Below are 26,885 nucleotides of genomic sequence, written 5' to 3' on the forward strand. Positions count from 1 at the left end.
TCTTTCATCCACCCGGAATTTACTTTTGCCTAAGATGTGAGGGAGGGATTTACTTTGTTTTTCTCTGTGGGTAATCAGTCATTTTAACACCATCTTTTTTTTTGCGCATGAATAGTAATTCCACTTCTGTCGTAATCTGAGCTCCCATTTCACGTGTTTACACTTGATGTTTTATCTGCCTCAGGGCCGATACTACACAGTTTTCATTAGTTTGGCATTGCAATAGTTCTTGATATCTTCTAGGTCATGTCCTCCTTTCTTCTCTTCCCTCCTCCAGTTCTTTCCTTCTGCACTGAGTTTTCTTTTTCCTCAAGTACAACCTTTAGTAATTCTCTGAATGAGGGTCTGTGCATATATTCTTTCAATCTTTGTTCTGACAGCTTCTTCATTTCTCCCTCACTGTTGAATAATGTGGAGTTTATTAGTTGGGTAGTTTATTCTAGATTGAGGATTTTTTTCAGAGCAGGTTGAAAATATTCCCCTGTCTTCTATATTTTGTTGCCATTGTGAGTCTGTCAACCTGTTCTCCTTTTGTAGGTAATCTGTCTTTCTCTCTAGCTGCTTTTAAGGCCTCCTTACCTGGGATTTCCCACTTTCTTCGTTGTAAGTCTAGGTAGGTATTTCTTTTTACAGAGCTGCTTGGTTGTTGTGCTTCTTGAAACCAGAGTTCCTGACTTACCAATTCTGGAAGTTTTCATCTGCTGTCTCTTCACATTTTGCCTTCACTTCTCTCCCTCTGAAACATCTGTTTGTGTTTACTGGACCTTTTCATTCTGTCCTTCATGTCTCTTCCTTTGTCTGTTATATTTTCTATCTCCTCCTCTCTCTCTGCTACCTTCTGAGTCATTCTTCAGATCTATCTCCCTATTCTATCTAGTGATATTAATTTATTGATTAGCCTGTCCTTTGAATTTTTGAATTTTAGTTACTATATTTTTCATTTCTGTAAGTTCCTTTTGGTTCTTTTTGAAATCAGCCTTGTTGTTTTCTTACTGACTGAAGTCCTTCTTTAATGTCCCTCATCATTTTAGACATTCTTATTTTGCCATTCCATTGCCTCGAGTTAGTCAGGCTCCGATCCTGCTTTTCCTTGGGTCGGCTGACTCTTGCTCGTGGTGTGTTGTTTCCTCGTGTGTTTCACTGTTTGTAAATATGAGCTCATCTGCAGTGGGCGTGTGTTTTGCTTTGTTTTCCATGAGCATCTGCTGGGACCCAGGTTGTGGGATCCTCCCTTCAGAGTAGTTCTGCACTCCCGTTGGTCTTGAGCCCAGAGGTACCAACAGCGATGCTTATGTCTTTTACCAAGGTAGCATAATTTCATGCGCCAAACTTAGGTGAGGTCCAGGCCAAGCATTTAGAGTTTTCCAAGGAAACTTTTCCTCCCTCCAAAGACTAGACAGGGCTCCCGGTGCTGGTGGGTAGACAGTTATCCTTTACGCTGCAGTGCAGCCTCTGAGGCTCCCAGCTTCATGTGGGGGCTTCGGTTCTAACCCCCACATAGGCCCAAGCCCTCCTTCTGTTGGCTTATAAGTGTGGTAACCTGAAACTGCTCTTCCCCTACCCCCGTCTCACGGCAACTGCACAGTGTGTCGTTGGTCTGCACATGTGCTTCCTGAGTCTGGAGCATTCTCCATCTTCTTTCCTGTCTCTTCATCTAACCCCCACTTTTTTCTTGGGTTTCAACTTAGCCATCACTTTACCCAACAGCTTTCCCCAGCTACCCCCTCACCCCAGGAATGGGCTAGGTACCCTTCTCTCTGTATCCTGGACTTCCTTCTGTCAGAGCAGCTTTCCTTTGTACTGGTCTCAACTTCATTTGCCTTCACCCGCCACTTCAGTGAAAGAGTTTTGAGGACAAAGGACCGCTTGTTCACCTGGCATAGTCTGGCACATCGTGGGTGCTGAGTAGATCCTTCTTGAGTGAATGCTTGGTATTTTTATAATGAGAGCACAGTGGGGGTCAGGTTCTAGGTATGAAGCACCCCAGATTGTGTGTGGGATCAGAAAATACCATCCACCATGAATGTGCTTAATAAGAATCAGCACAGACAGGTGAGGTAAACCGTGTGCTGAAGTCATCGCACATTGGAAGAATCGTTTGCGACCGTGTGTCTCGTGATGTGCCTTGAAGATCGGTGTGCACAGAGGCCAGGACAGGAAAGCAAAGGGACTTGTTGGTGCCCACTCGGTACTGTGCGTTCTGGGCACTGGAGTGTGGAGGTCATTGGTACATAATCAACAGTGGATTAAGAATCAGGCTTTACTCCGACCGTCGTAAAATGCTCTCTCCAAGAAGCAGAGTCCGTCAGGTTCCCTTAGGAAGAAGCTGCGCCTTGAGGCTGCACGGGGAAGTGGTAGCAACGGAGGCTGCTCTTCGGCTGCATCCCCTTCTCACCAGCTACACTGTCAGTCTCTCTGGCTCTTCGCTTCTCTCTGCACATCGGCTTCACCCTCCTCTCCTCACCGGCTGGCTTCCTCCACTTGGTTTCTGGCCCTCACAGTTGTGGTTTGCCCAGGGTACGTCGGGACTACTCACGTCATGATGCCTCAGCCTTGCCTCCTATTGCTAAAGCTCATCCTCTCATTGCTTGCTGTTCTGAAGAGAAGGATGCCAGAGGGCCCAGCTCATCCTTTTGTGCAGTCCACCACTTGGCTTCCCTAGGTCAAGGGCCCATCACTGCTCCAGCAGCTTGAAGGGCACTGGGATGAAACATTCCTGCCCACTTTCGCAGCAGGGGCCAGGGGTGGGCAGTTTTCCATAGGCATCCTAAAGCTTGGCCCACCCCACACCATCCAGCTGCCTCTGGGTCAACTCCATGCTCACCAAGCAACTTTCCGTTTAGTTCTTCGTTCCAGTGTCTTGATTCCAAGAAGTGGGAGTACTGGGTTATAACTCAAATGTTTCAGATACCAGAAGGGTAATCCCCCCTATTACACATTAATTCATTGTCATCCTAGTTTATTTATCAATCTCTTGTAGGTTTAGTTCTTGTGAGCTGGTTTCTCAGGCCTGTATCCTCCGGGTGGTCTGATAAAATCAGATTTCTGAACCTGTATGGCTGAGAGCCAGTCCGTAGACCAGTAACAGTTGCACCAAGATATGAAGCCCTGCACCATCGCCAGCCTCATTCTGGCTCTTTCCCTTTCTCTCATGGTACCTTAACCGCCACATTTATTGTTATTTTCATAAGTTACTAGAATGAATATCAAGCCTATAACTTATAGGTTTCAGCTCTCACCATGAAATTGGGAAGTGAAGCAGCATAAAATCATCAAAGAAAATATATACTCTATTAGAATGAAATTTGGGCCAGTCATCAGTCTCAGAGCTGAAAATACCTATGCACCATCCTACCCAAGGACCAGTCTCCCTCTCCTGTCCTTGCCACAAGCCAACTAACCCCTTGATGGAGGGGAGATCATCACAGACCCCACCTGGTCCTCTCTCCTCTGCCGTCCCCCATGCTTCCATTTTGTGTAGTTGGAGTGACACCAACATTCACAGCTTTCACACAGAAGCATTACCTGAGTTATTGATTTGTTTATGCCATATTTAGAATTCAATCATTTTTCTCTTACAAAATCTGTGCCTTCATCTACAACTTTAAATGAAAAATTAAATCATTTATGTGGAGTATAATCCGTATTAGCTGTGCAGTCTCGGGCCGGCGACATAACCTGCCCGTACTTGGACTTTGCCATCTGTAATATAGGATCACCAGACCTGTGCCACTGGGTTCTTGCGAAGATTAAATGAGATAAATATTCCCCAGCACGTGGGAAGCTTCCAAGTGTAGCCTTGGAAGAGTGAAAGGAAAGAGGAGGAGGTGGGAGGGGTGCTGGTTGGTTGTTCTCTACTCATTGAGCTGTGAGGAGGTGGGAGGCAGACAGCCCGCGGGGAAACCTGGTCTCCTCCACCTGCAGCTGGGCGTCAGCGAGCATCACCTGGAGCTGCCCCCCAATGTTCCCTCTCCATTTGCACACCCCCAGCAAAGGGGTCCGGGGACCCCACTGCGGAGAGTTCTTTCTTATCCTTGTACCTGGCCCCTTGCAAGCTCTGTTTGTTTCGCAGACCTAATGGGGACCTGGCTTTCAGTTCTACTTGATGTCAACTTTGATTTTCACTCATCTGTTTGACCAGAAGTTAAAACTGAGTCATCACATCATAAGGTGGGCTCTCACTGCTGGCCAGTGTTTGATCCTAGTTAGAGGATTTCACAGTGAAACTGAAGCTCTGCAGGGCTCCTCCTGCTTCTTCAAGTATCTGAGTGATCCAGTGACTTTATAAAAATCCACACCATATTCTGCCTTTCCCAGCCTAGACAGCTAGAAGAATCCAAATTCAGAGTCCTCCAGGAACTACTGTGTGAACACAGAGCTGTTTGGGGAACACGGCCAATCCGCTGTGTTCTCAGCACGTCGCATTCAGACACGCTGCACACCACCGTGTTCATTGATGATTACATTAAATGCCGTGCTCCTCAGGAAGGACCCGCCCGCTCAGCCACCACCAGCTTATTCATTATTTATATACAATTAAAGGCCATGGTTCAAATGAATGCAGGCATCCGAGAAAAGTCATTATTCATGTACAGATCAAATTGAACATTTGTCATTTCCCCAGTGACTTAACATACTCCTTGTGCCTTGGGACCTCAAATTATATTAAGCATAGTAGACGTTTTAACTCTTTTTATTTAGTTTAATTGTTGGCCTTAGTCCCCTTGTTCGGATTATTTGGACTCGTTTAAAATTAGCCATTGCCTCCCCTTAACATATTAAAATAGGAAAGGAGGGAAATTTCTGTTTAGGACCTATTGCGTTCTAAGGATGAATGCAAATTGTACTGTAATTCCTAATGACCCACTATTAACATAGCGGGAAACCCAGTGCATTAATCCAGTCCCTCTTTTCACATCATTACTCCTAATGGAACTGTTACCAGGATAATAGCTTGACCTTTAGCTATAGATTTGGATAGCAAACATATCTTCTAGTTACTCGATACCTCTATTCACAAAGCATATCGAGCATTTTCAGATCAATACAATGACAGTCTTGGCCTTGTCTAAGGCCTCATCTGCTCATGTAACAAAGAGAATGGGATTTCATCCTCAGTAGGTAGATGCTAGTTAAAAGGCTCTTAAGTTTGAGTGTAATCCATGGCATAGAATGTCAGTAACATGCCCAGTGGAAATATTTGTCCTTATAGGTATTTTTGGAGAAGCCTTAATGCTGTGCCTCCAGTGGTCTCAGACACAGACCCAGGAGACAGCGATGTCCCTGGCTTCTTTTTATTGAGACCAGATAAAATTTAACTGAAAGGAGAAAAAAATAACCAGAAATTGTTGCCTTTTTAGTGAGTGGCAGAATACTTGAGCTCAAGATTAGATTCGAGGCATCTGCTTGGAAGCCCCTTGCAGAGTGGGAGAAGACATTCCAGAACCTTCCTTTTGGTTCTCCTAAACTTGGTCATTGACCCATGTGGTTGCTGGGAGTTATTTTGATGTTGGCAAAATCCACATGTACTTTGTTAATTTGGAAGCACTACTTCCTAATGTGCTAATTTGGACACCTGCATTGCACAGTCTAAGAAAAGAGGGTTGCTATGGAAATTAATGATATAAATAATATTACAAGGAGGGAGATGTTTACCTACTAAGACTATATTTAATCATTTTTGTGGTACACATTTTCATACAAACTAATAGGGCACTAAATACATTTTTTTTTTCTATTTGTTAAAACAGGACTTTGAGAACCTTTGGGCAATTCTCTGATCAAGGAATGCTATTGTGGGCGTTTTGAATGTAATAAAACCTTATCTCTTTAACTTCATTCTATTAATTAAGACTTTCTGCTAATTCAGAGAGTCCTTCCTCCTCCAGTTAGTCTAAATTTGTGAGCTATTGCATTTGCTTCCGTTAGAAACAAAACTGGAAAATATGTTTGTTTCTTTGTCAACTGTTTATTGAGTTTCAGTACAAGGGCACTCGGTACAAGGGCACTGTGGTCGCTGCTTTGAGGGACACGAAATAAATGAAGACCCTTGAAGTTGTCTATAATCTGGTATAGGGGATTCAGAAACACACCTCCCCTGGGAATATGTGTCTTCTCCCTCCCTCCCACGTGGAGACGGCTTGCTCGCCCATGCCCCCCATGCCCTGTACTGGGCAGCCTGGTTGGTATTTCTCCAATCCGAAATTCTGCTTCCTAATCATACTCCTCATCTACCCAGTTGGGGCTGGGATGGAAGCTTTCCCTTAAGGCTCATCACAGCGGTGCCTCTTCCTCTCCAGCCCAGGTCTCACCTTGGGTAACTTCACTGGGAAGATCCGTCTGATGCTCGGCCTCATAGTGTCCGGACCTCATCCACAGTAACAGTCACCTCTACTGCTTTCAGCCCCACACCGTTGACCACACCTTAGCACGCTCATACAGAACAGCTCCGCTGCCGATATTTTATGTTCCAGCAATATACTCTCAGTTGCCCCTGCTCCGTGACACCTCCTTACCAACCCCATTGACATTTCCATTCCCTGAACTCTAGAGACTTTCCCAAGGCTGTGAGCCTTTTACTTGCTTTACTTCCTTCCCAGATTTGGGCAGGAACAGGGAGTGAAGAAAGATGAGGTAATTCATTCTAGGTAGCATCTTCACCAGCATCTTCAAGTGCTTTAGATCCCTGGCCTCCTGCCAAAACTGTCCCGCAAACTCCCAGCCCTGGACCAGCCGTACCATCCAGTGTCTCCACTCCTAACGAGCAGCTGCAAGGTGCCGCAGGAGAAAACGGCCTGCCCCTGTAGGTCGTTGCCACCCTAAGCATGGAGCCCCCTCTCCTGCTTGGCGTCCCTGTGTCCTGAGTCTGCTGCCTTCTCTTCCTGTTCTTCTCAAGGCAAATCCAGACATTCCCCATGCTCTCCATACCCCTCCCCATTGAGCTCAGTGAAGTCTCAGGAGTGATCACTCCAACCTGTAACCACTTGTCAGTCTGCCGCCAGTCTGCCCCCTCTCTGGCTTCAGAGGAGGACGCTTTCCCCTGTTTGAGGGCAGCCCCTCCATTTCTATTCCGATCCTGTCACCTCGTAGTTCTTCCGGTGTGGTTCCTTTCTTGTCTCCTCCTTTTTCCTGGGTCCTGTCTTCTCACACAATACTGGCTGCTTCCCTCAGTCTCCCGTCTGCCCAGCCCTCAGCCCTCCTCCCTCTTCTCTTCCTTCCCCACTGAACCCAGTTGGTTCAGTGTCATCTGTGGTCACCCTCACCACTCCCTGTTGGCCTCCAGTGGCCACCTTCCAAACCTCCCTTCCTGGCCCCCTCTTCTGCACTTTAGTCTGTTGGTGCCTCCTCTTCTTGGCACCCCCCCACTGGCCTTTAGAAAACCCTTTTTCTGGTTCTCCTGACTCAAGCCAATCCTGGGGCTCATCTTCTCCTTTCAAACACTGCGGGTCTCTCTGGCTCTGTGCTTGGCCCAGTGTTCTCTTCACTCGCTGTGTTCTCTCCAGTCAATGTTTTTTCTCTCATTGTTTTAACTACTGCCTATATGTCTCTCAAACTGGCACCTTCAACCCGGACCCCTTCCCTGAACTGCAGGTTTCGTATCGAAATACCTGCTAGCCATCGCCACGTGGGTGCTCTGCCAACACCCCAAACCCAGTGTGTCCCACACCAAGCCTAACACATCCCACCTTTCCCCTCACAAACCGTCCCTTTCGTCTGTACTTGCCGGGTCATGTGAGTCACCAGAAATGCCACTTCCAGATACTGTTCTGGCCACTTGCCATCTTCACTGACCCTGCCCTGGCGCTGAGCATTGTGGTAGCTTCCTGGAAAGGATCCCCTGCTTCTGCTCCCTCACACCGGCCCTCCCCATTGCTGCCCTTCACCTTCCTGCACAGTTGGTGGGTATACGTTTGTATGTGGCTCTTTCCCCTTCTTTCAAATTACTTCCTTAGGATAATTTCTAGGAGTGAGATTACCATTCCAAAGGTGTAACAGTTTTATGTCTCTCATTTTGCTGTACTGTCTTATTCCCCAAAAAGGTTTTGCCAGCTTATGCCAACAATAATGTTTGAATGTGCCAGGTCCCCACAATTTTAAGTCTTAGCTTTTTAACATTGTTTTTCTAATTAATAGGGATAGAGTGTGCTTTGCAGTTTTTTGGCTTACATATTAAACATTTTTCCTAATATTTTTGCTAAGTATACTTTGTCCATTTATCAATGGAGAGTTTTGACGTTGCTCTGTTATTTGAATGAGCTCAGTATATAGTGTTGAATATTGAACCTTTTTGGTCATATTTAGTGCAATTAGCTTTTCTCATTCTAATGAAATTTTTTATTCAATAGAAATTTTTAAATTTTATATAGTTGAATCTGTCAACATTTTCCTTTGTCATTTCTTTTTAAAAGAAACCTGTAGAACATTAAAATGACCAATATGTTAGATAACAAGGAGGCAGTTTGCTGTGCCTGCGTTCTAGGTCTCGACCTTACGGAGAGCAAGTTGACAAGAGCAAGTTTAAAAGTGCTCAGGACCAGGGTGTGGGGCAGAAATGTCAACAGCAGCGCCTGTACGAGCAGTCACACACCGTGTGGCTCTAAGACGACAATGGTCTTGCCTCCCTTTTGTCCAGTCATATGATTCCTCATAGTCTCTTTTGTGCTTAATAGGTAGCTATTTCCTCGGAGCTAGTCCAACATGCAAGAGGTTGACTCAGAGTGGAAGAGGAACTCTCGTTAAGACTCAACTGCATCGTTATTCATGTGTTGATTGTCAGTTGGAATCACCATGAGAACATCATCTTTTTGTGCAGTTTTGCGTTAGATTTCAAATTAACAAAAAAAAAGTGAAATCTTTTAATACACTTGCTGAATTTTGTCATGGGGCCAGTGGTCCCATAGGAAGCATTTTCTTCTCTGCCCGTAAGACATACAGATGGACGCGGAGCAAGTCAAAAGAGCAGTTTCCAGCAGTTCTACTTGATATTTATAGCCAGTTTCATTTTGAAGCACAGTAGAGTAAATGCAGACAGGGCCCTGCCGAGCTCCAGCTCCACCCAACGAATGTAATATGGATGTTGACGGTATCCACTGCAGAACGGATGTTTTTTACGAATATGCTTTTCTTCCTTCTTGGGATATATTCCGATTTTAGATCTGCATATTTTATTTGTTAAAGTATTTAACAATATTCCCCATCTTCTTTCAGTCTTCACAGAAAAATACTGTACCGCTAATCACGTGGATAAACTCCCTGGCCCGAGGGACTGGGTACAGATTCTACAGGATCAAATTAAACTGGCCAGAAGAAGGTTAAAAAGAGGCTCAGGTATGTAAGCTGCAGGAGAATGATTGCAGAAGCCCGTGATTGAATCTCAGGCATTGCACAGTATGGTTCTTTGCTCTCCGGTCCTTTGTTGTCTTTTTGTCTCTTGAGGGAGATGCTCTATGTAACGTGCTGTGATTTTGTGTTCTAAAGTCTTATTCAAATGAATGTTGAAATTCACCAGAAGATTAAATAGTAAGAATTATGTCAGGCCATTTCCTGTCATTGCTCATCTCCTTTGTGGTCTTGTGCGTCTCATGTATGACACTGGATCTCTTTGATGATTTGTTTCTGTGACCTCTTGATTTTTGTTTGTTTAGATCTACATGACTTTATAAAAAGTACTATTTGCTTAAGGTAAAAAATAGCAATAATCAGCCTACCAGAAACACCACATGAAATAGACAGAAAAGGATTGTAAGTCAAATACATATATATATATATTTTTTTCCCCCCCCTTAAACCTGGGCTTGGCAATTCTGGGATTACTTTTCCAGGAAAATTTCCAGGAAAAGGAAAATTATGATGATTTAGATTTGGTCATTTGAAGTCTCAGCCTCCCTAAAATGACACTGGACCAATTTACCCGGGCAGAATCTCTCTCAGGTCAGTTTTCTGCCATCATGTAAGACTAATCCTCTCTAGGAGGCCACATACCTCTAAAGATATATATATTTTTTTGTTTGTTTTTTTAATAATTCCCGATCAAATCTCAGGATGCCTGGTCCAGTAAGCGCCTTCGGTGCTTCTGTGGCTGGCGTGTGAGAGTTTGGGAGATGGACTTCAGATGCTGAAATGTTACCTTTGGATGGTACGGATGTCCACAGGAACAGCGGTACAAATGCGTGAGACCGTGTCTGACACATCCTTTCATGTGACTCACTATGCCTCGTAGTGGCCGTGACCAAGCCTGTGGAGGAGGACAGCCAAGGGCGGCCGGGGAGAGCTCCTGGCACAGGCTGGGGATCCCCTTGAGACAACAAGCCTCTCAGGCACTGAGGAACCAGGTGGTTTTTTGGTGTGAAAAACCTTACAGCTCTTTTCTACAAAAGTAGCTGTCAGGACTCTGAAATATTCAGCTGTAGATGACTTTTTTTTAATTAAAAAGCTTCCCTTCCTCTTTTTTTTTAAGCTTTTGCTTTCTTTTATACTTAATTGATACTTTTTTTTTATAAAGAGCAATGGACTACTAAATTATGACATTGGATAATAAGTCATAGTGGAATTAGAAGGTCTGTTTTCGAGTCTCACGTCTGCTCGTCACCAGCTCTGACCTTGGGCAGGTCACTCCGTCTTTCTCATCCTCAGTGTCTGTCATGAAGTGGACATAAAAATACAGCCTGCCTCAGGGTTGTTGTGAGGCTGGAGATGTATGTTGTACCTGAATGTCTTCAATAGTGAGACTAGGGTGTCCGCTCTGGAAATATCTGTATTCATCCGCAGCAGTGCTTGGGAGTGGCGGAGGTCATTGATGGAGCCATTATCCTGTGGGCCTGTCGTATCCTAGGTCAGGGGACCCATCAGGGGACCAACAGACTAATCCGAGACTGTGTGGGCAGTCTGCTTTGCTCCTGTTGTCCTGGTGTAATTATTAATAATGCCCCCTTCACTCCCAAGGTCTCCCAGTTTTCAATGCCTTCTTTTCCTTAATCTACAAATAGTCGCAAATACTTGCAGCAGCATGATATAGTGGGAATTCCCAGCTCTGATCCGCCCTTTACACATTCCTGGGTCCTTGGACCAATTACTCAACATCTCTGAGCCTCGGGTTGTCCATTTATATAACGAGGCCAATCCCTACCTTAGGCGTGTTTTCAGAGTTAAAATTAGGTAATGTAAATATTGCTGACACATAATAGCGCTCAAAAAACATTCACGACCTTATCCTCCTTCGCTTTGCCAGTCAAAACTAAAACAAACCGTTCCTTTTTCCTTAAACCACCATTATCTCTTTCTCCTAACATTGTTGGTCGGATTTCTTCCGAAAGGGGTTGCATTCCCTGCGCCAGCTTCCGCATCCCAGTTCACTTCAGAGTCCACGGCATCTGCCCCCTGAGCTCCCTCCCCTACATAGACCCTTGCTGCGCTCACTCCAGATGATCACATTTCACTTTCTGTTTATAGTAACACTCCGACTTGACCTCCATGTTGACTTTTACACTGTCGAATCGTGTCTTTCTTGAAACGCTCTTCCCTCTTCTGTGATTTCCTTCTCGCTGTTTCTCCTCCAGATTCTCTGGCAGTGCCTTCGGTCTCCTTCACTGCCTCTTTCTCCTCTGCCTGTCTCCTAGAACCAGTGTTCCCGAGCTTCCAGACTTGGTGCTGTTCTCATTCTAAATCCTCACTCGTGACTGGAACTGTGCCATCATCGATGGCTCCCCAGTGTGCAGCTCCAGACATGGCCATGTCCCGAGACCCTAGACTCTGTTCTCGATGCCTCTGCTAATGAAATCTGGTCATGCCCTGCCCCCGACTAAATACTAATGCCAGCTTCCTGCCATCCCCAGAGTAAAATCCCTTCTACACCCGACCCCCAACGTGGCATGTAAGATTTTTGCTGTCCAATGCCCCCCTCCCCACCAGCCGCATGTCCTGCCATAGGCCTGTGCCTCCTGCGGCCACAGCAGACTTCCTGTTCTGAAATAGGCTGGGCTCTCACACTCATGCTTTCCCTCTGCCTGGAAAACAGTGCCTCCTCCTGTCATAGTATCTCAAAGGTCACTTTCTCCTGCAGCCTTCCTAGGCAGCCCCACGACCGACATTAGTCTTCTGCCGCCAGAATAGTTACAACTGTTTCCTCCACTGACCGTGAGATCCTCAGGAGCAGAGACTGCATCTGAGTCCTGTTTCTGTCCCAAGTGTCTACAACAGTGCGTGGTACCATGTGGACACGCAAAAATATTTGTTGAATGAACTAATCAATCAATGGAAACAAAGAGACAATAGTCCACAATTAAAAGGTCTTATTGTTTAGGTCATCAAGGTCATGTGAGATCCTGGAGAACATTCCATCAGTTCTGTACTTGAGCTTCAGATACTTTATCCCATCCCCCCAGAACCCGTGGGGCACAGCCCTGAGCTCTGTCTTTGGGAACAGGGTCCTTAGGACTCCTGGGTATGCCTGTGGCCACTTGCATGGTCATCCCAGAGTGCCTTCCTCCTCCAGCCCTTTCTCTTGTCCTCCTCTGCCCCCCCACCTCCTTAGTCCTCTTACTCCCCAACCAATTTCCTCTCTTCTGCCATCCTCCCCTAAAGGTTCCGAGTCTTCACTTAGGGTAGGTTAACTGAGTAACACCTGGGAAGATTAACCTCCTACTAGGGGGTCTCTTATCCCTTCTTCTGCTAAAGATCTCCTGCCTCACAAAGGCACCTCTTATTACTTTAGCCCCACTGTAGGTTTCAGGCTCCAGGAAAGAGTTGGGGGTGAAAACGTTCTTTACAATTGAATGACAGGTGTTATTAAAGACCATTGCCCCGTAGATTTCCACAGTAAGTAACCCCTGATGGGGCGCTGATGTCCTGTCTGCTGTTTCTCTTCAGTTTTATATCCCAAATCAAATTTCTGGTATTAAGCCTGGGTGGTGTCCTTGGCTAGTAAGTATTAAGTTGGTCTCGTGTTGCCTAAATTCTACCTTGGCAATCTTGACTGCTTCAGTAGGTAAGGACTTCCATTTCCCTGTTGACTTCCAGGGGGAAATTGCTGAACCCCAAAAAACAAAGATACTATGATATTTGGGTTTAAGAAAGATCTAAAATTTGTCATAGTGAACAAACCTAAATGTAATACTCAGTAAGCCCAAAGGAAAGGCACAGGGCCGAAGTAGCCCAGGAACCAGCCACAGCTGCCCTTTGCTTCTCCCACACGCTGGTCCTCACTGTGCCACCGACGTCCAGCCTGAGACAGGCTCGCAGGTGCCTGCACCTCAGTTCCTCTGCTTAGAATCCATTGAAGCCTGGCCCCTTCCTGTTTCACAGGGGCTGGTGGGAGTAAAGGGACAGTGCGAGAGAGACTTGGAGCTCCCCGGAGCTTGAGGGAAGAGAACCGGATCAATCCAGTATTCTGACGTCCCTGCTGTAGGTGCTGCAGAGACAACTAGAGAAAGGAAGAGGGGGCTTTGTGACAGAGAACATGCGGCTCTAGCTGAGGAGAATGATTGAAAGTCCCCAAAGGACCTGGGAAGTTTAAGTTTGAAGAGAAACCTTGAAGGTAGAAGACATGAAAAGTAGGGAGAAGACCAGCTAGTGGGTATTGAGTGCGTTGGAGAAGGCTGTTCCCAGAGACACGGAAACAGCCTTGCCGGCCGTGGGCCACGTGACTGGAACAGGAAGTTCGGTTTAAATCTTGTTTCCCCACACTCTGTGTTTTATACACAAACACACCACCTCTTTTTTTCCTGTTGTCAGATGCTGAGACCAATTGTTGTAAGTTCTGGCCACCATTCCCTTCCCCTCAGCAAACACACATGCACACAGTGGGGACTTCCCTCTGCATTCCTGTTTCTCTTGCCCACACACAGACTGGCCCGTGAACACACTTCTTAACCGTCTCAGCATTTGTGTCAGTAATTCACGTCACACCTGCTCATTTCCACACATGCTTGCCTGTTCCTGCAGAATGGGACCCACACTGTAGACGGCTCCCCCCACTCCCCTCCGCGTGGGAGCCTCTCACGTGCTCAGAACATTGTCTGCTCTGTTCCGTGGTATCATATTTGATTTGGGACATTTTCACTTCTGACCCCTGCATTTAGACATCTACTGAGATGTTTGTGCCTGGCACCCTGGCACTTCTCCGCTGCCCTTAGAGCAGGTTCTGTTAGCGTCTGAGAAGTGGAAGGTAGTTGTAGGACAGAACTAACCCTGACACAGACCAAAATGACTCCGCGTCAGCAGTGACCTGCCTCATAGGTTTTGTCTCCCAATTTTGTCAAATACTGTTACACTTCATTCTCCTCAAGCAGCACAAAAGTGGGACCCCAGCAAATTGAACCCGGAGCCACTGGCTTTTCCTTTGTCATGCTGATAGGAGCCAAGAGGCCTGGATCAATAATACTGCTTGCTGTCATGCTTTTGTGTTGGTTCTTTTCAGCCCTAATGATAAAATAGTGTCTCATAGTTATTCCACAACTTCAGCGTTATTTATCATATTTGGCTCAATTCCTGGAATTAGGTACAGACTCTAACTGGGCAAGCTAATCAACTCACCGCTTAAGGAGGCCCGCGCTGCTTCTAGAAAAAGCAGTACCCCACGCCGATCTGAAAGGTTGTTATGCAAATCCAAATAGAAATTCATTTGGGGCTCTCATCACATGTAATAGTTTTTTTTCTATAACTGGAATGATTCCTTTCCTGGTGTGGATTTTTATCATTTTCATTAGATTATTTCCTCGGAGCTGAAATCGCAATTTTTTATTTGTGTTGGATCTAAGAGTAAAGCTGTCACTGCTATTAAATTTTTATTAGACTTGCTCAATCTTTTCCAAATTTCAAAACTCAACTGTCATCAGGGAAGAAAGATCGTGAGCTTGTTGTTACAGATACATGTTATAATTAAATTTAAATAACACTGTCATGTTCTTCAACTATGACACTTCGCCCCAGTCATGAAACTAGCATATACTAATTTATATATAATAATTTATGTATTTTGTGGTTGTATATGTTCTGTTCTTATGAAAGCACATAATTGCATAGGCCTGTTTTTAAAAAGTGAAGGTAGCTGAATTACAAAGGAAGAGACACTTATACCCAGAACTGATTTTGGTTATAACTAAATGGAAAGCAATTATACGTGTAAAGTACACAAAGTTATGAAAGTATAAAATGAACCAAAACTTGAAGATTTAAAACATTAGCTCATAATGCTGCAGTGATGTGTGTGTGTGGACTAGTAATAGCAAAGAGCTTCAGGGCCCAGGCATTAACTAACCTGGTCAGATCCTTGGCAGTGTCACTTACTAGCTGTATTATCTTAGTTTCCTGATCTCTCTCTGTCTCAGTTTCCTCATTTGTTGAAATGGACTTAGTAACAGACCTGCCTTGTAGGGTTTTCTAAGGGTTAACTGACACAGTGTATGTAAAGTGCCCAGTAAATGGTAAGCCTTTAATAAGGGGTGGTGGCTATCACTGCTGTTATTATTACTGAAGAATTTTTAAAATCCTAGACAATGAACGAACTACCAGGGAGTTCATCTCCCTATCTTCAAATCCACTCAAGCCAATTAGGAGAAAAAAATGTCTTCTAAGTATAAAAATAACTTATGTTTGTTATTTTTTAAGTATATGAATAATATTTAAAACTCAAACAAAATTTTAAATACCTGTAAACCTTGCATCCAGAGACACACTGTCACCATTTTAGTCTGTCCTTCCTGTGTTTTGTCGATAAACCTAGTCACAGAATTTTAATCTTCCCATTCATCCTACTGCTTGACTTGAATGTTGTTGTTATTAAATGTTCACCTACGAGATCATTTTTACTGGTTCCTACTCTTTGCCGACCACAATTGGTCTTGACGATTCTGTCTCTTCTCAGTTTTCTCTTTGAGGTGGAGTTAGCAGGTCAGCAGACAATGGGTCTTTCACTGATGCTAGTGTGTAACAATCTGAGGACGAGATGGAGAGGGTGAACCGAGTGGAAATCTGTGAACGTCTCTAGCCATATCTGAACCCTGATTGTGTCAAAAGCAACAGCAAAAAAAACAAGATCATAGTGTTAGTTTTGCTTCCCACCCACTCAGCCCTGCAACGCGATGCCACTGGCAGCCCTCGTTTGACTGGCCTCCTGTGCACACATGCAGGCAGCAGGAAGGTGACTGCCAGCGGGCCACTAGCCCTGGGGCCAGGGAGCACCACCAGAATTGTCCAGATTGCCATAGTGAAATATTCCGACCTGTCCACAGCATGTCGAGGAGACTGACCAGCCCGTCAGTTATCAGGAGACAAGTGGGCACTTTCTTTTTTGTATTTAGTGGAAGGTTTTCTGTGACTGTAGGATCTCCCTTTAGAAAACTCTTAAAAGAGATTGAAACATATCAGAGATGAGCAAAGGTTTGCATTTTAAAACATAGAAGTGATGAATCCTTTGAAGAAATGCTCATTCCTTCTGATTTTATTTATGACTGAGTTGATGCCAGTTTTAGATTGGCAGCTCTAGGATCTGAATTTCCAGTCATCTCCAGAGAAAGGTTCGTTCTCAAGATTTCCTAAGCCTGCCCCACAGGAAGGGTGCTGGGGATGACAGGTGAAATTCTGCCATAGGGACTCCCTGACCTCTGTGCCTTCCCGATCTTATTTAAACAGTTCACCCCAGATCCTCGATCCGTATATATGTATATAAGTGCATGATTGAGAGCATAAAGCTCAACAGATATGAACAATTTTTAATATAGGAATATTGACTGACTTTATATCATCATCCTAAAAAATATTTTATTTAAATAATAATACTAAAATCTGTACTGTGAACCGACTGAAGCAGAAAAGGGAAAGGAAAGGTGAAAACTATTATGTATACGGGAGTTTTTAAATTATATTACTGTATTCAGTAAAATGAACATGCTCCCTGAAACTAATGAGATTTGTGTTTTATGCTTGTAACCAGCAGAGGTGGCTGACGGGGATGAAAGACTGGATGGCATTTCCTTACCACCAACAGGTAAAACACATTTACATTTTCATCACCCGCTGGAAAACACAGCACAGGAAAATATTTGCATTGAAAATGTTTCTAACGTCAGAGATGCAGATGCTTAGGCACACTGCTTCTGAGCAGACCCAGACCCACTACTCAGAGGTGCTCAGCGCCCTGTGTTCAGAGACACTTTTCACACTGAATACGAAAAGCTACATTTTTCTCACACTCTGTTTCATATTCTTGAAAACCTCAGAACAGCACGTCCTAAGAACTTAGTGTCACCACATTTTGCCTCTCAAACCTTTGAACATTAAAAAGTATATTAGCATGAAATGACATTTCTGTTTAGAACAGGGATCACCCATTTTATGATGAAATTCATGTCCATTCTGTCCTCTCCCACCTCCCCCAAAAGAGCTTTGAGAGGCACATGGTCATTGCTCTTCACAGAACGGGCAGCCAGTGAACACTGTGTTTCAATTGAATGACTCACTGAGCCAATGCACCTAGCATGGGTGGCACACTCCTGGTGCTGTTGAAAGCATCACATAACCAGATCAGCCGAACGCACTCCACTGAAGCTTCTCCTGCAGCGTTAAGCCGTAGACACAGTTCTGACTTCACGTTATTGGACTCTCGAGTAATTCTTCTCACCCTGGCCTCCTGCCTCTGCGTCAGTTCATACCTAAGAGCCCGAGAGACAGGTGTCTGATCCATGAGCCACGTGACAAACAATTTATTCCCTCACTTGGCCTCAGGACTCTTTATTGACTGCCCTCAAGAGAATACCTGAAGATTCTCGGCCTACAAACCCCAGATACCCCAAAAAACCCTCTCAGTGAAAAATCTCAACTCTAGATATGGGGTGGTAAGTTTTAAATTAAATTGGGCAGATATTAATGGGGTAGCTAGTGTGGGTGGAAACCATGCTAGATCACATGTTCATTGATAGCCGTATCCTGAGATGGCAACGAAAGCGGAGTTCCTAGGTGTAAACAGACATGTGTTAGTGAACTTCAGAGCAACGAGAAGACTCAGCCATGTAAATGGGACAGGGCCTTCTGTCACTGAGTAGCTAAGCAACAGATCAACGGACAAATAAATGAAATGAGCCGCATAGTACAAAAAGGACCTTTTACATCAAGTTCTTACCATATATAGTCATTATATAAAAGGAATTTCTCTTCTTGTTTGGCTATGTTTCCACATTTATGAATTAAGAGAACTGAAATGCACGATCTCTATTGTTCCTTCCCATTCCGTCTTCTGAATATCAGGACAACTCATGTTAGCCTTGTTCTTATCACCCCTGGCCCACTCCCAGTAGATGCATGAAACACTACTATAAATAATGAAATTGTGCATTTCAGGAGACGCTGTGGAGGAATACTGTGCTCTTCTAATTGTGCTTTCCAGGGTTCCTCCCTCACCCTCCCCAGCTCCATTGACCCCAGGGCATTTGCACGGCCCATCCTCAATGTCGTCTGACTCAGTGGGCTTTTAAAAATTTTTATTATTTGAAAACCATCCGCCTTGAAATAATACGTTTGTATTTTCCTATCTGAAGATGGAAACAGAGAAATGTTTCAGATGAGAAAATTATACACAGGGGATGGTAGGACCACCTCATGTAACTGAAAAGAATTTCAAGGAATCTGAGAAAGAAGGAACCTTAGAGATCATCTAGTCCCATCCCTTCTTTTTATCCAGTCCTTTTATTTTACAGGTAAAAAAGCCTGAGGCCCAGAAACACTAAATGACCTTCTCAAGGTCTCACAGCTGGTTGGTGGCCTGGCCGGAGCCCAGGCCTATCGACTCCCAGCCATCACACCACCTAGCTTACCCCTAAGCCAAAGCCAGCTTTCCTCTGCATGTTTCTTAAAGGTTGTAAGAGTCGATGGATGTACTAAGCCCTTTAGGATTCCACCGCAGTCTCAGTCTCCACAATTAGAATGTCCATCGTAAGTCTGCCCGACGTCCACTGCAGTGTGAACTCCCGGAGTTCTTTCTAAGATCTCGCCCAAGGCTGTAAGGTCGTGATGAAGACTATAGCAGAACACCCCTGTAAGGCTTTTCACTAAACTGTTGAGAGCTGTTTGATACAAATTACTAAACAGCATGCTAAATAATACCATTTATCATTGAGAAAGGGGGAAAGAAGTCAGATTGGTGCCCAAATTCTGCAGTAAGGAAATTAAATAATCTTGATTAGACTAGCACGTCTCTGGAGTGCCTCTCAAGTACCATCCCGGTCTGGTGGCTTCTTTGCATGCAGTGCTACTACTAATTCCTGCCTCCTCCCTGGGCCCTAGAGGCCCTCCAAGAGGGGAAGGCCACCTTCCTGCACAGGTAGCTTCATCCTTGGATTTGAGACTGTCAGACTTTCCTTATCTGGTTTATCTGAGCTGGCAACAGTTGGTCCTTTTTCAGGATTTAACAAGGCCTTTATTACCTTTATTTTTCCTTCCGAATTCATGTGCTGGGGAGGGCAAGGAGGGGGCGTAAATCCTTAAGTGTTTCCATGAACCAGAATCGACCAGGTCAAGGTTGTAGTCAAGCAGTCCAGGGACATACGGTTCAATCCCTACGTTTAAGGCACCTTCTCTGAGTCGAGTTTTAACAAAAGTGGATACAGATGTTATAGCGGAAAAACATATTTTCTTCATTTCTTTTCCCTCAACCCCCTCAGTAAGCCTTTTCGAGCAGCTCCCAGGAATCAGCACTGTGGTAGGTTCTGGTGAACGAGACCTCGCCCTGAGAGCCCCAGCCAGTGTGAGGGACGGAGGCCGCGACACCAGTTGCTGCCTGGGTGTGGAGAGAGCGCTCTGATAAGGAAGGAAAGGCGCCCAGGATTTGGGAACAGTCTGTGTTGGGAAGAAAAAAACCTTATTGTTTTAAACTTAACATTTTCTAAAATTTCAAAAGGAGGCTTCTGAATTTGAAATAGAGCAGTGCAGAGCTCATCTGGGCTTCGCAATTTTTGTCATAAATTGGCATTCTTTTACATACTTTTTAAAACTTAATAAAGAAAAAGTGTAAGGAAGAACATGTAAATTACTTGAATTTTACTCCCCAGAGACAACCATTACTGGGTGTTTTTTCCCAGACTTTTCTTTTTATTATTTATTTACATAATGGAGATCAACTGCATAAAATTTTGTTCCCTGAGTTGTTTTTTTAACCTAAAAAGCATTTTCCATTTTATTACAAATTTTCATACACATTATTTTAATAACTGCATGATATTCTGTTTTACAGGTAGATCCTATTTTATTTAGCCATTTTCTATTCCTGAACAATATATGGACATGCCAAATAGTGATACACATTCATGGGCTTTCCTGTAAAAAGAATCATTACAAATTTCTAATGGCTAAAATTGCTCATTTAGCACAACTAAAGCCTTGGCTAAAAATTAGTGATTTAAGTGTGAAACACAGATGCCTCACCAACAGCAGTCTTCACTTACCCAAAGTACCTACGTCCAGCCGTGTCGTAGTAAAGTGTGCAGCGCACCTTTAGAGAAGTGGTCTGCCTTCATCTTCTTGTCTCTGTTGTAGGTAACGCACTTGACACCAGGAGAGGAAACGCGGAGGACACAGAGCTGCATTTCACTGCCTAGACTTGCCTTAGGGACGCTGGTCGTTAGCATACGCAGTTCTTCCGTGTGAATTTCCTCCAAGATCCACATAGCGTTTCAGGTTACTGCAAAGAGTGGGTGTTCTGTGAAGTTTACCCGTCACGTTGGAATAGTTTTCATTTACTTTCTTTGTAATATGTGATCATCAAGCCTCCAACTTGGTATAAGATTTTTAAGGAACATTTTTAGAGTCGATTTATCACCCTTTGAAAGTCCAACATATGCTCCAGTTAGTTCATTGTCCATTAAAAGGAAGCACTTGCTCTCCCCTGTTTTTTTCATCACCTCAGTGTGAATACTTGGAGTTTTGAAACGTATTTATTTTAACATAAATTTACTTAGATGCAGTATAAGGGAGAATGGCTCCTTCCGGTACTGAGGGAGCAGTTGTGAAGGCCAAAATTAATCAGACCTTCGTCAGCTTAGAAGATGGAAAAGATGCTTTGGGAGACGAGATAGCTCTGATCTATTAGATGAAATCATTTGTAACATCAGTTCCCCCTCCAAATAATCACTTGTAACTGAATCAGTGCAAGTGATACGTGAATTGTTAGGAAAGAAAAACCTTTCACGTAGGCTGTGTCCACACTGTGACAAAATAACTCATTAAAAGGTGAGAAACTCAAAGCGACCAGTTATCTCCATGATACTTAACAACTGTTTCAACAGACGGTTTTAACTGAGTGGTCCAGTGTTTGGCATTGTGTGGCAACCGGCCACAAATGTACTTCATTAATTTTATATACTTTATTCGGTTCCTAGTTCAGCTGCCCTCCACTTTATATAAAACCAACAAATGAAAATCTGGATTCATTTTAAAGAGAGATCTTGCCATGTGTGTCTTCGTTTTACAGCAATATTTACCTCTGGATTCCTGTCTGTAATAAGATGGTGAATTTAAAATACCATTTTATTTAGAAACACTGCATTTGCACCTCATTTATTGTATAAAGCAAATTCCCTCGAGTCTTTGGCACCTGACCCAAAAGACAAAAATTGGCTTGAAAGAAATTTGGACTGTAGAAACACCAAACCGCAGGGGAGAAAATTGCTGTGCTCCCGATTAACACCTCTCCCTAGCACTGATTAAGTCATGGAGTGTTCGAGCCCAGAGTTACTGCAGAGGTCCCTTGGTTGGCAGTTGAGGCAGCTGAGGGGGATGAGGCTCATGGTTGCCCAGCGCCAGGTAACCCATCCTTGGCCCAGTTAGCCTAAATTCCTGAGTGCCCTGTCCAAGGTCCTTGTGCTATGTCACACTGAACAGCTAACCCTGAGCTGGGAGGGGCGCTCTGGACTGAATCAGTGTCGGCTGAAGACCAGCTCATCAGCCGAAGTTAAGAGGTGTCCCTGTAATGTGACCAAGTTCCAGGTGTGGTGTGTGGATTCACTCTCCCTGCTGGACAGCTTCATCTCATATGTATCTGTGTCTTCTGTCTTCTTGTGAAGCTGCAAGGAAGGTTCAGAGCAATTGTTTCCATCACACCCTTTAGTTATTAGCCTTTTCCCTGTGGGCCCAGTTGATAATCCTTTCCCTGAGACCGAGGCCTGATGAAACCCAGTGGTCTGATGAAGTGCCACGAACCAGGGCTTTAGTTTTTCTGCAACATACGTTTTAAAATTTGTCTTCTGCCTTGCGAAAGGAGATACTTCTTAAGGGAATCGAAAAGATTAATTAGTGACCTTTCAACTCTATTACAATAAGACGAAAATGTTGCTAATAAAGGTAGAAACATTTACCTTACAGCAGTGGGATCTGTTAAACAGGCACCATGAACCTTCAAAAGCACTTCCTTCCAAGACTGGGTGACAGCTTGGATTTGTCAATACTTGAGGAGGGGTGGGGATTGTTCAGCTCACAGAAATGTGCAATGGATCCACAAATTGGAAATACATATCATAAACCTGCAACAGTAAAATCCTATTTTGTAAATTAAAATTGTATTTGTGTTTGCTTACTGTGACTACTGTTCAGACTTTATCCAGAAATCCTTTTTATAGGCTTTCTTAGCAAAAAAAAAAATTATTCCATATCTATGGATAATGTCTCAATCTACTGTATATATGTTTTATTAATATGTAAATATTTAGATTTTTAAAAATTACTATGTTCTTTAAAAGAAATTCAACATAAGCCTAGTTGTGAAAATGGTGTATAACATTGTGTTGTGATATCAATTCCCAAGATGCTCTTTATGTCCATTCTGGAAGAATACAATAAATTACTTTAATTGAACACGCCTGTTTCGTGCCTGTATGCCAGCCCTTCCGTGTTTATGAACAGGAGTCAATGCTGTCCATTAATTAAAAGGTATTTATTAGTACTCTGGTGCTCTTACACTGAAAGTTTTATCTCCTTATGAAGTCAATTTTTAAAAATAAACAAACTAGATTGCTACCGGAGAGAGCGTCTTCCAATGTTGAAAGTCACAGGCTTCCTGGCAGTCAGATCCATGGCTGGAGCAAGTCTCATGGTGGCACTTGAGCATTAAGTACCAACATGCTTGAAGCCTAATTGTAAATGAATTAGGTAGCTTTATAATCTTCACTTAAAAGGTTAAGCCCTGCTTCTATGGAAACAACACACCAGAAGGACAAATCAGTCTTCTCTAATGCAGAGTGGCTGTTCAAACATAATTGCTTTATTCCCGTCTCTGAACACAGAGGGGCGCTACTCCTCCCTGGGTGCCTGCCCCCTCCCACGTCGAACAGGCATTCCCACCCAGCCCCGCAGCCTTGGGCACCCGCAGGCAGCCAGCTCTGTCCAGCTTCTGTCCAGGGTCTGGTTCAGGGGCCCTCATTTTGGGGGTCCCTGAGCTATTCCGCAGCTGCAAGGAGTGGTGGGCATTGGGGGATGGAAGTAGTTGCCGCCTGAGGATGCAGCTGAATTGCTAGAGAAAAGGTGACAGGGTGAATGGCTTGCAAAAAAAGAAAATCTCAACCACAGCCAGCTGGAGTCTTCCACAAACCCACTCCTCCTGGAAGCCGGGAGCCTGCCACCGGCCTGCCCCTCGTTCCACAGTGCCCCCTGGGTTTCGTGTGACCCTTTGTGCCATGAAATTATTAGTGAGGGGGCCCACTTCACGTTATTTGGCCCAAGGCCTCTGGGATGCCCTTGCTCCCACACACTGGTGAGGATCTGTGCTTTATATATCACCTGGCTGACAGCCCTACGGGCTTTCTAACCCAGTGTCAGGGGACCCAGTTTCACCACAGGAGGCTCCAGTGGAAGGGAGGGTACTATTTGCGTTCTTGTAGGATTAAAGCTCACACACCTGCCTCTGTTGTCTCCCCTCCTACAGGCCCAGCCTTACAGGGTGATTGGGGGATGGCAGCTGGCTCATTTCCCAGCTGCACCCCGAGCCCAGTTCAACCATTTACTGAACACCCACTACCCGCCGTAGGTAGACACTGTGTTGGTTTAGTACAGCCAGGGTTGAGAGGCAAGAGAAAGAGCAGTGAGAGCCGAAGCTCGAGAGGTCAGCCCGGTGCCAACCACAGCAGGCCTTGCGGACCAGCCCAAGAAGCTGGAAGGCACGGGAGACCACTGAAGCATTCTAAGTAAGAGGTTTGATCAGATTCATATGATAAATTGATCCGTCTGGATGAAGTATGGAACATTAACTGGAGAGGGGCAAGCCTAAAGCTGGGAGTCCCTTTAAGAAGCTGTCGGAATAGCTAAGGACAGATAAAGAGGACCCAAGACGACAAAAACCCAAATACCCAAGCATAGAAAGAGAACCAACAGGACTTGGTGATCGACCAGTGGAGAAGGTGGAGGAGGGGAGTGCAGATAGGGAAGAGGGAGGAATTGTCAGAGTTGACACACAGGTCTCTGGCTGGGGAGCCATGAGGGTGTTATTTGGGCTCACTAAGATTGGGAACACAGGGGAGGAGTGACTTGGAGAAGGATGACAGATGAGCTCAGGTTGAGATGTTACTCCATTCACCATTCAACAGTGTTTGCTGTACTATTTGGGTGTGCCTGGTACTGTTCTAGGGGCCGGGGACAGCAGTGAGCCAAAGTCCCTCGTCACTTGGAGCTCAACCAGACAACGTGTGACAGCCAGGGAAACAGCAGCGTTTAAGGCACATTGTGTTCCTGAGCTAGAGAAGGGAACTTCAACTTGGTAACTTTGTCCCAAACTAGAGGCAATCAACATTCAAATCACAGTTCATTCCTCATCATTCGTCTCAACTAAGCTTCACCATCAGAGGGGTTGGTGACTGTCAGCTCACTGGTAGCCACCGGTCTCCATCAAGTCAGTCCTTTAGTACCTTCATGTCACTTACCACTCTCTGAAATTATCTTGCGTATTTATGTGTTTGTTTATCATTCATTTTTCCACTAGAATCTAAGCCTTGTGATGTCAGGGGTCTTATCTATAAGGCCATTAGGATTTCAACCACTGGTGAAAACAGTTTCAGGACCCCTCTCTCCCCACGTCCCCAGCAAGAGTGGACCAGGACAGAGGAGGAGTGTTGGGTACTATGCGTTCCCATCTTCCCTGTCCAGTAATCTTAAATCACATGGACCTCCTTTGTCTGTATATCGTCATTCTCCATAATGGTGGAGAAATTGTGTCAATAGATCCACCAAAGAGATACTGGGTGTACTTCATGAGAATTTGAGAACTCTTAATGATTCAGAGCAATACTTTGAATTTACACAAGTCAACGCCTGTATTTTGTAACCTCCAATGCAAGAAATTGATCATCCCCCCTAAAAAATATATATACACACATATTATATATGTATAAGTGTGTGTGTGTTTATTACTTATTTCCATTTTGTTATCAGTGAAATTAAAAGAATGTAAAAGAGTCATAATGAAAAAGCCAAAGAATGATCTAGAAATGGAGCCCAGGTGGGATAATCCACAGTATGCTATGCTTTACACATTCTGGTGTTCCCAACAGACTTGATCCTTAGGGGCCTTTTTAATTGTGTTTGTTTGGGTTGTTTTTTTTTTTTGCCATTTTTGTCTGTTAATGCTGAGAAATTGAAGGACATTTTAAGCCTAAATTTTGAAACTAAGCTACTTTACATAATTCCTTTAAAATACCTTCCCAAAATGAAGCTGATGGGAGCATGTTCAATGGAGGAGCTGGTCAGAAACTCGCTCTCTTGACTTCCAGTTGTGCATACTCGCCACCACGATGCCATACAGATTCAAAAAGTGGAGGGCCCTCGATATGAATATGGAGCGAAAATCAATTTTACAAAGGAAATTGAGCATCCTAAATTGGTTCAATGAAGTGGTGGACCAATCGCATATTCTGGTAGAAAAACTACTTTCTGCTGTACTCTAGCAATGGAGGGAGAAAGAGAATATATTATAATACATGGCACTTACTCTCTATATTACTGGATTAAACATCCTCCAAAAGTGATCTATTTCTAACCACTGGACAGGGAAATCAGAGGTGACTCCATTATTAACAACCCCCACCCCGCTCTTGTGATGAACACAGTAACATTGCACCGTCCTTAGGAGAAGGACTTCACGGGTGTGAAGCAGTGCCCTCTTCCTCCACTTCTACTTCTCACTGACACTCCCTGTAACATGGACCTATAGGTGTGTGCAGCTTTGATGCTCATTAAGATTTTGTTTGTTTCTATGGTTTGTGTCATGTACTGTTCAAGTGTGTTTGTCCTACCCACCTCCATAAGGTTGGTGTTCCTTAAGAGAGAGAACCACAGACGGTCTTTCCCTTATTTCATCTCAGGGGGACGGGCTCACCAGTCATGGTAGATTGGACATATTTTAAATGTCAGACTGACTCCCGGACTGGCTGGCTGCTGACCGTATTAAGAAACAGGAGCCAAAATGCACCTTGATCATTCCTCCACTAGCATTATAACATAAAGCTTTAGACGATGAACAAACCCTCAAAGACCCAGAAACGACTTTTGATTGGAAAGTACCCAGTTGAGTTTGGAGGTGGGAAAAAGGAGGTGGTGGAAGTTGACAAAATTAGTCTGAATTCATTTGAGAGATCGAATGCAGGAGAAAAGCCAAGAAATGCTTTAAAAATTGTGAGAGAGACTTACTCCTCTTCCCTCCTTCCCTCATTTAAACATGTTATAAAACTACAGAAATTGAAGCTGTGGTTTTGGTACAAGAATAGACAGATCAATAAAACAGAATGGGAATTTAAGGAAAAACTTGTCTACATATACAGCATATATTAAAGATATTATAATAATTAGCATGATGTATGTTAAGCTGCTGTAACAAAGAGGCCCCAAAATCAAGTGGCTCAAATGAAATACAGATTTTTCTC

At 44.2% G+C, this 26,885-nt stretch overlaps 1 protein-coding gene across 3 annotated transcripts in view; it reads left to right on the plus strand.

The window, feature by feature from the left end:
• Nucleotides 1-22,833, plus strand: part of BEND7 (BEN domain containing 7) — an 80,010-nt gene extending 57,177 nt beyond the window's left edge. For 2 of the 3 annotated variants that reach the window (XM_046678719.1, XM_046678721.1), the window contains exons 7-9: nt 9,208-9,327; nt 16,928-16,981; nt 20,521-22,833. In XM_046678719.1, coding sequence (XP_046534675.1) covers nt 9,208-9,327; nt 16,928-16,981; nt 20,521-20,582 — 236 coding nt within the window. In that variant the 3' untranslated portion in view covers nt 20,583-22,833. The remainder of the gene's footprint in view (nt 1-9,207; nt 9,328-16,927; nt 16,982-20,520) is intronic. The other variant, XM_046678720.1, reaches the window with a different exon arrangement.
• The last annotated feature ends 4,052 nt before the right edge of the window (nt 22,834-26,885 follow it).

This window comes from Equus quagga, chromosome 12, assembly GCF_021613505.1.
Source record: "Equus quagga isolate Etosha38 chromosome 12, UCLA_HA_Equagga_1.0, whole genome shotgun sequence".
Taxonomy (NCBI): Eukaryota; Metazoa; Chordata; class Mammalia; order Perissodactyla; family Equidae; genus Equus; species Equus quagga.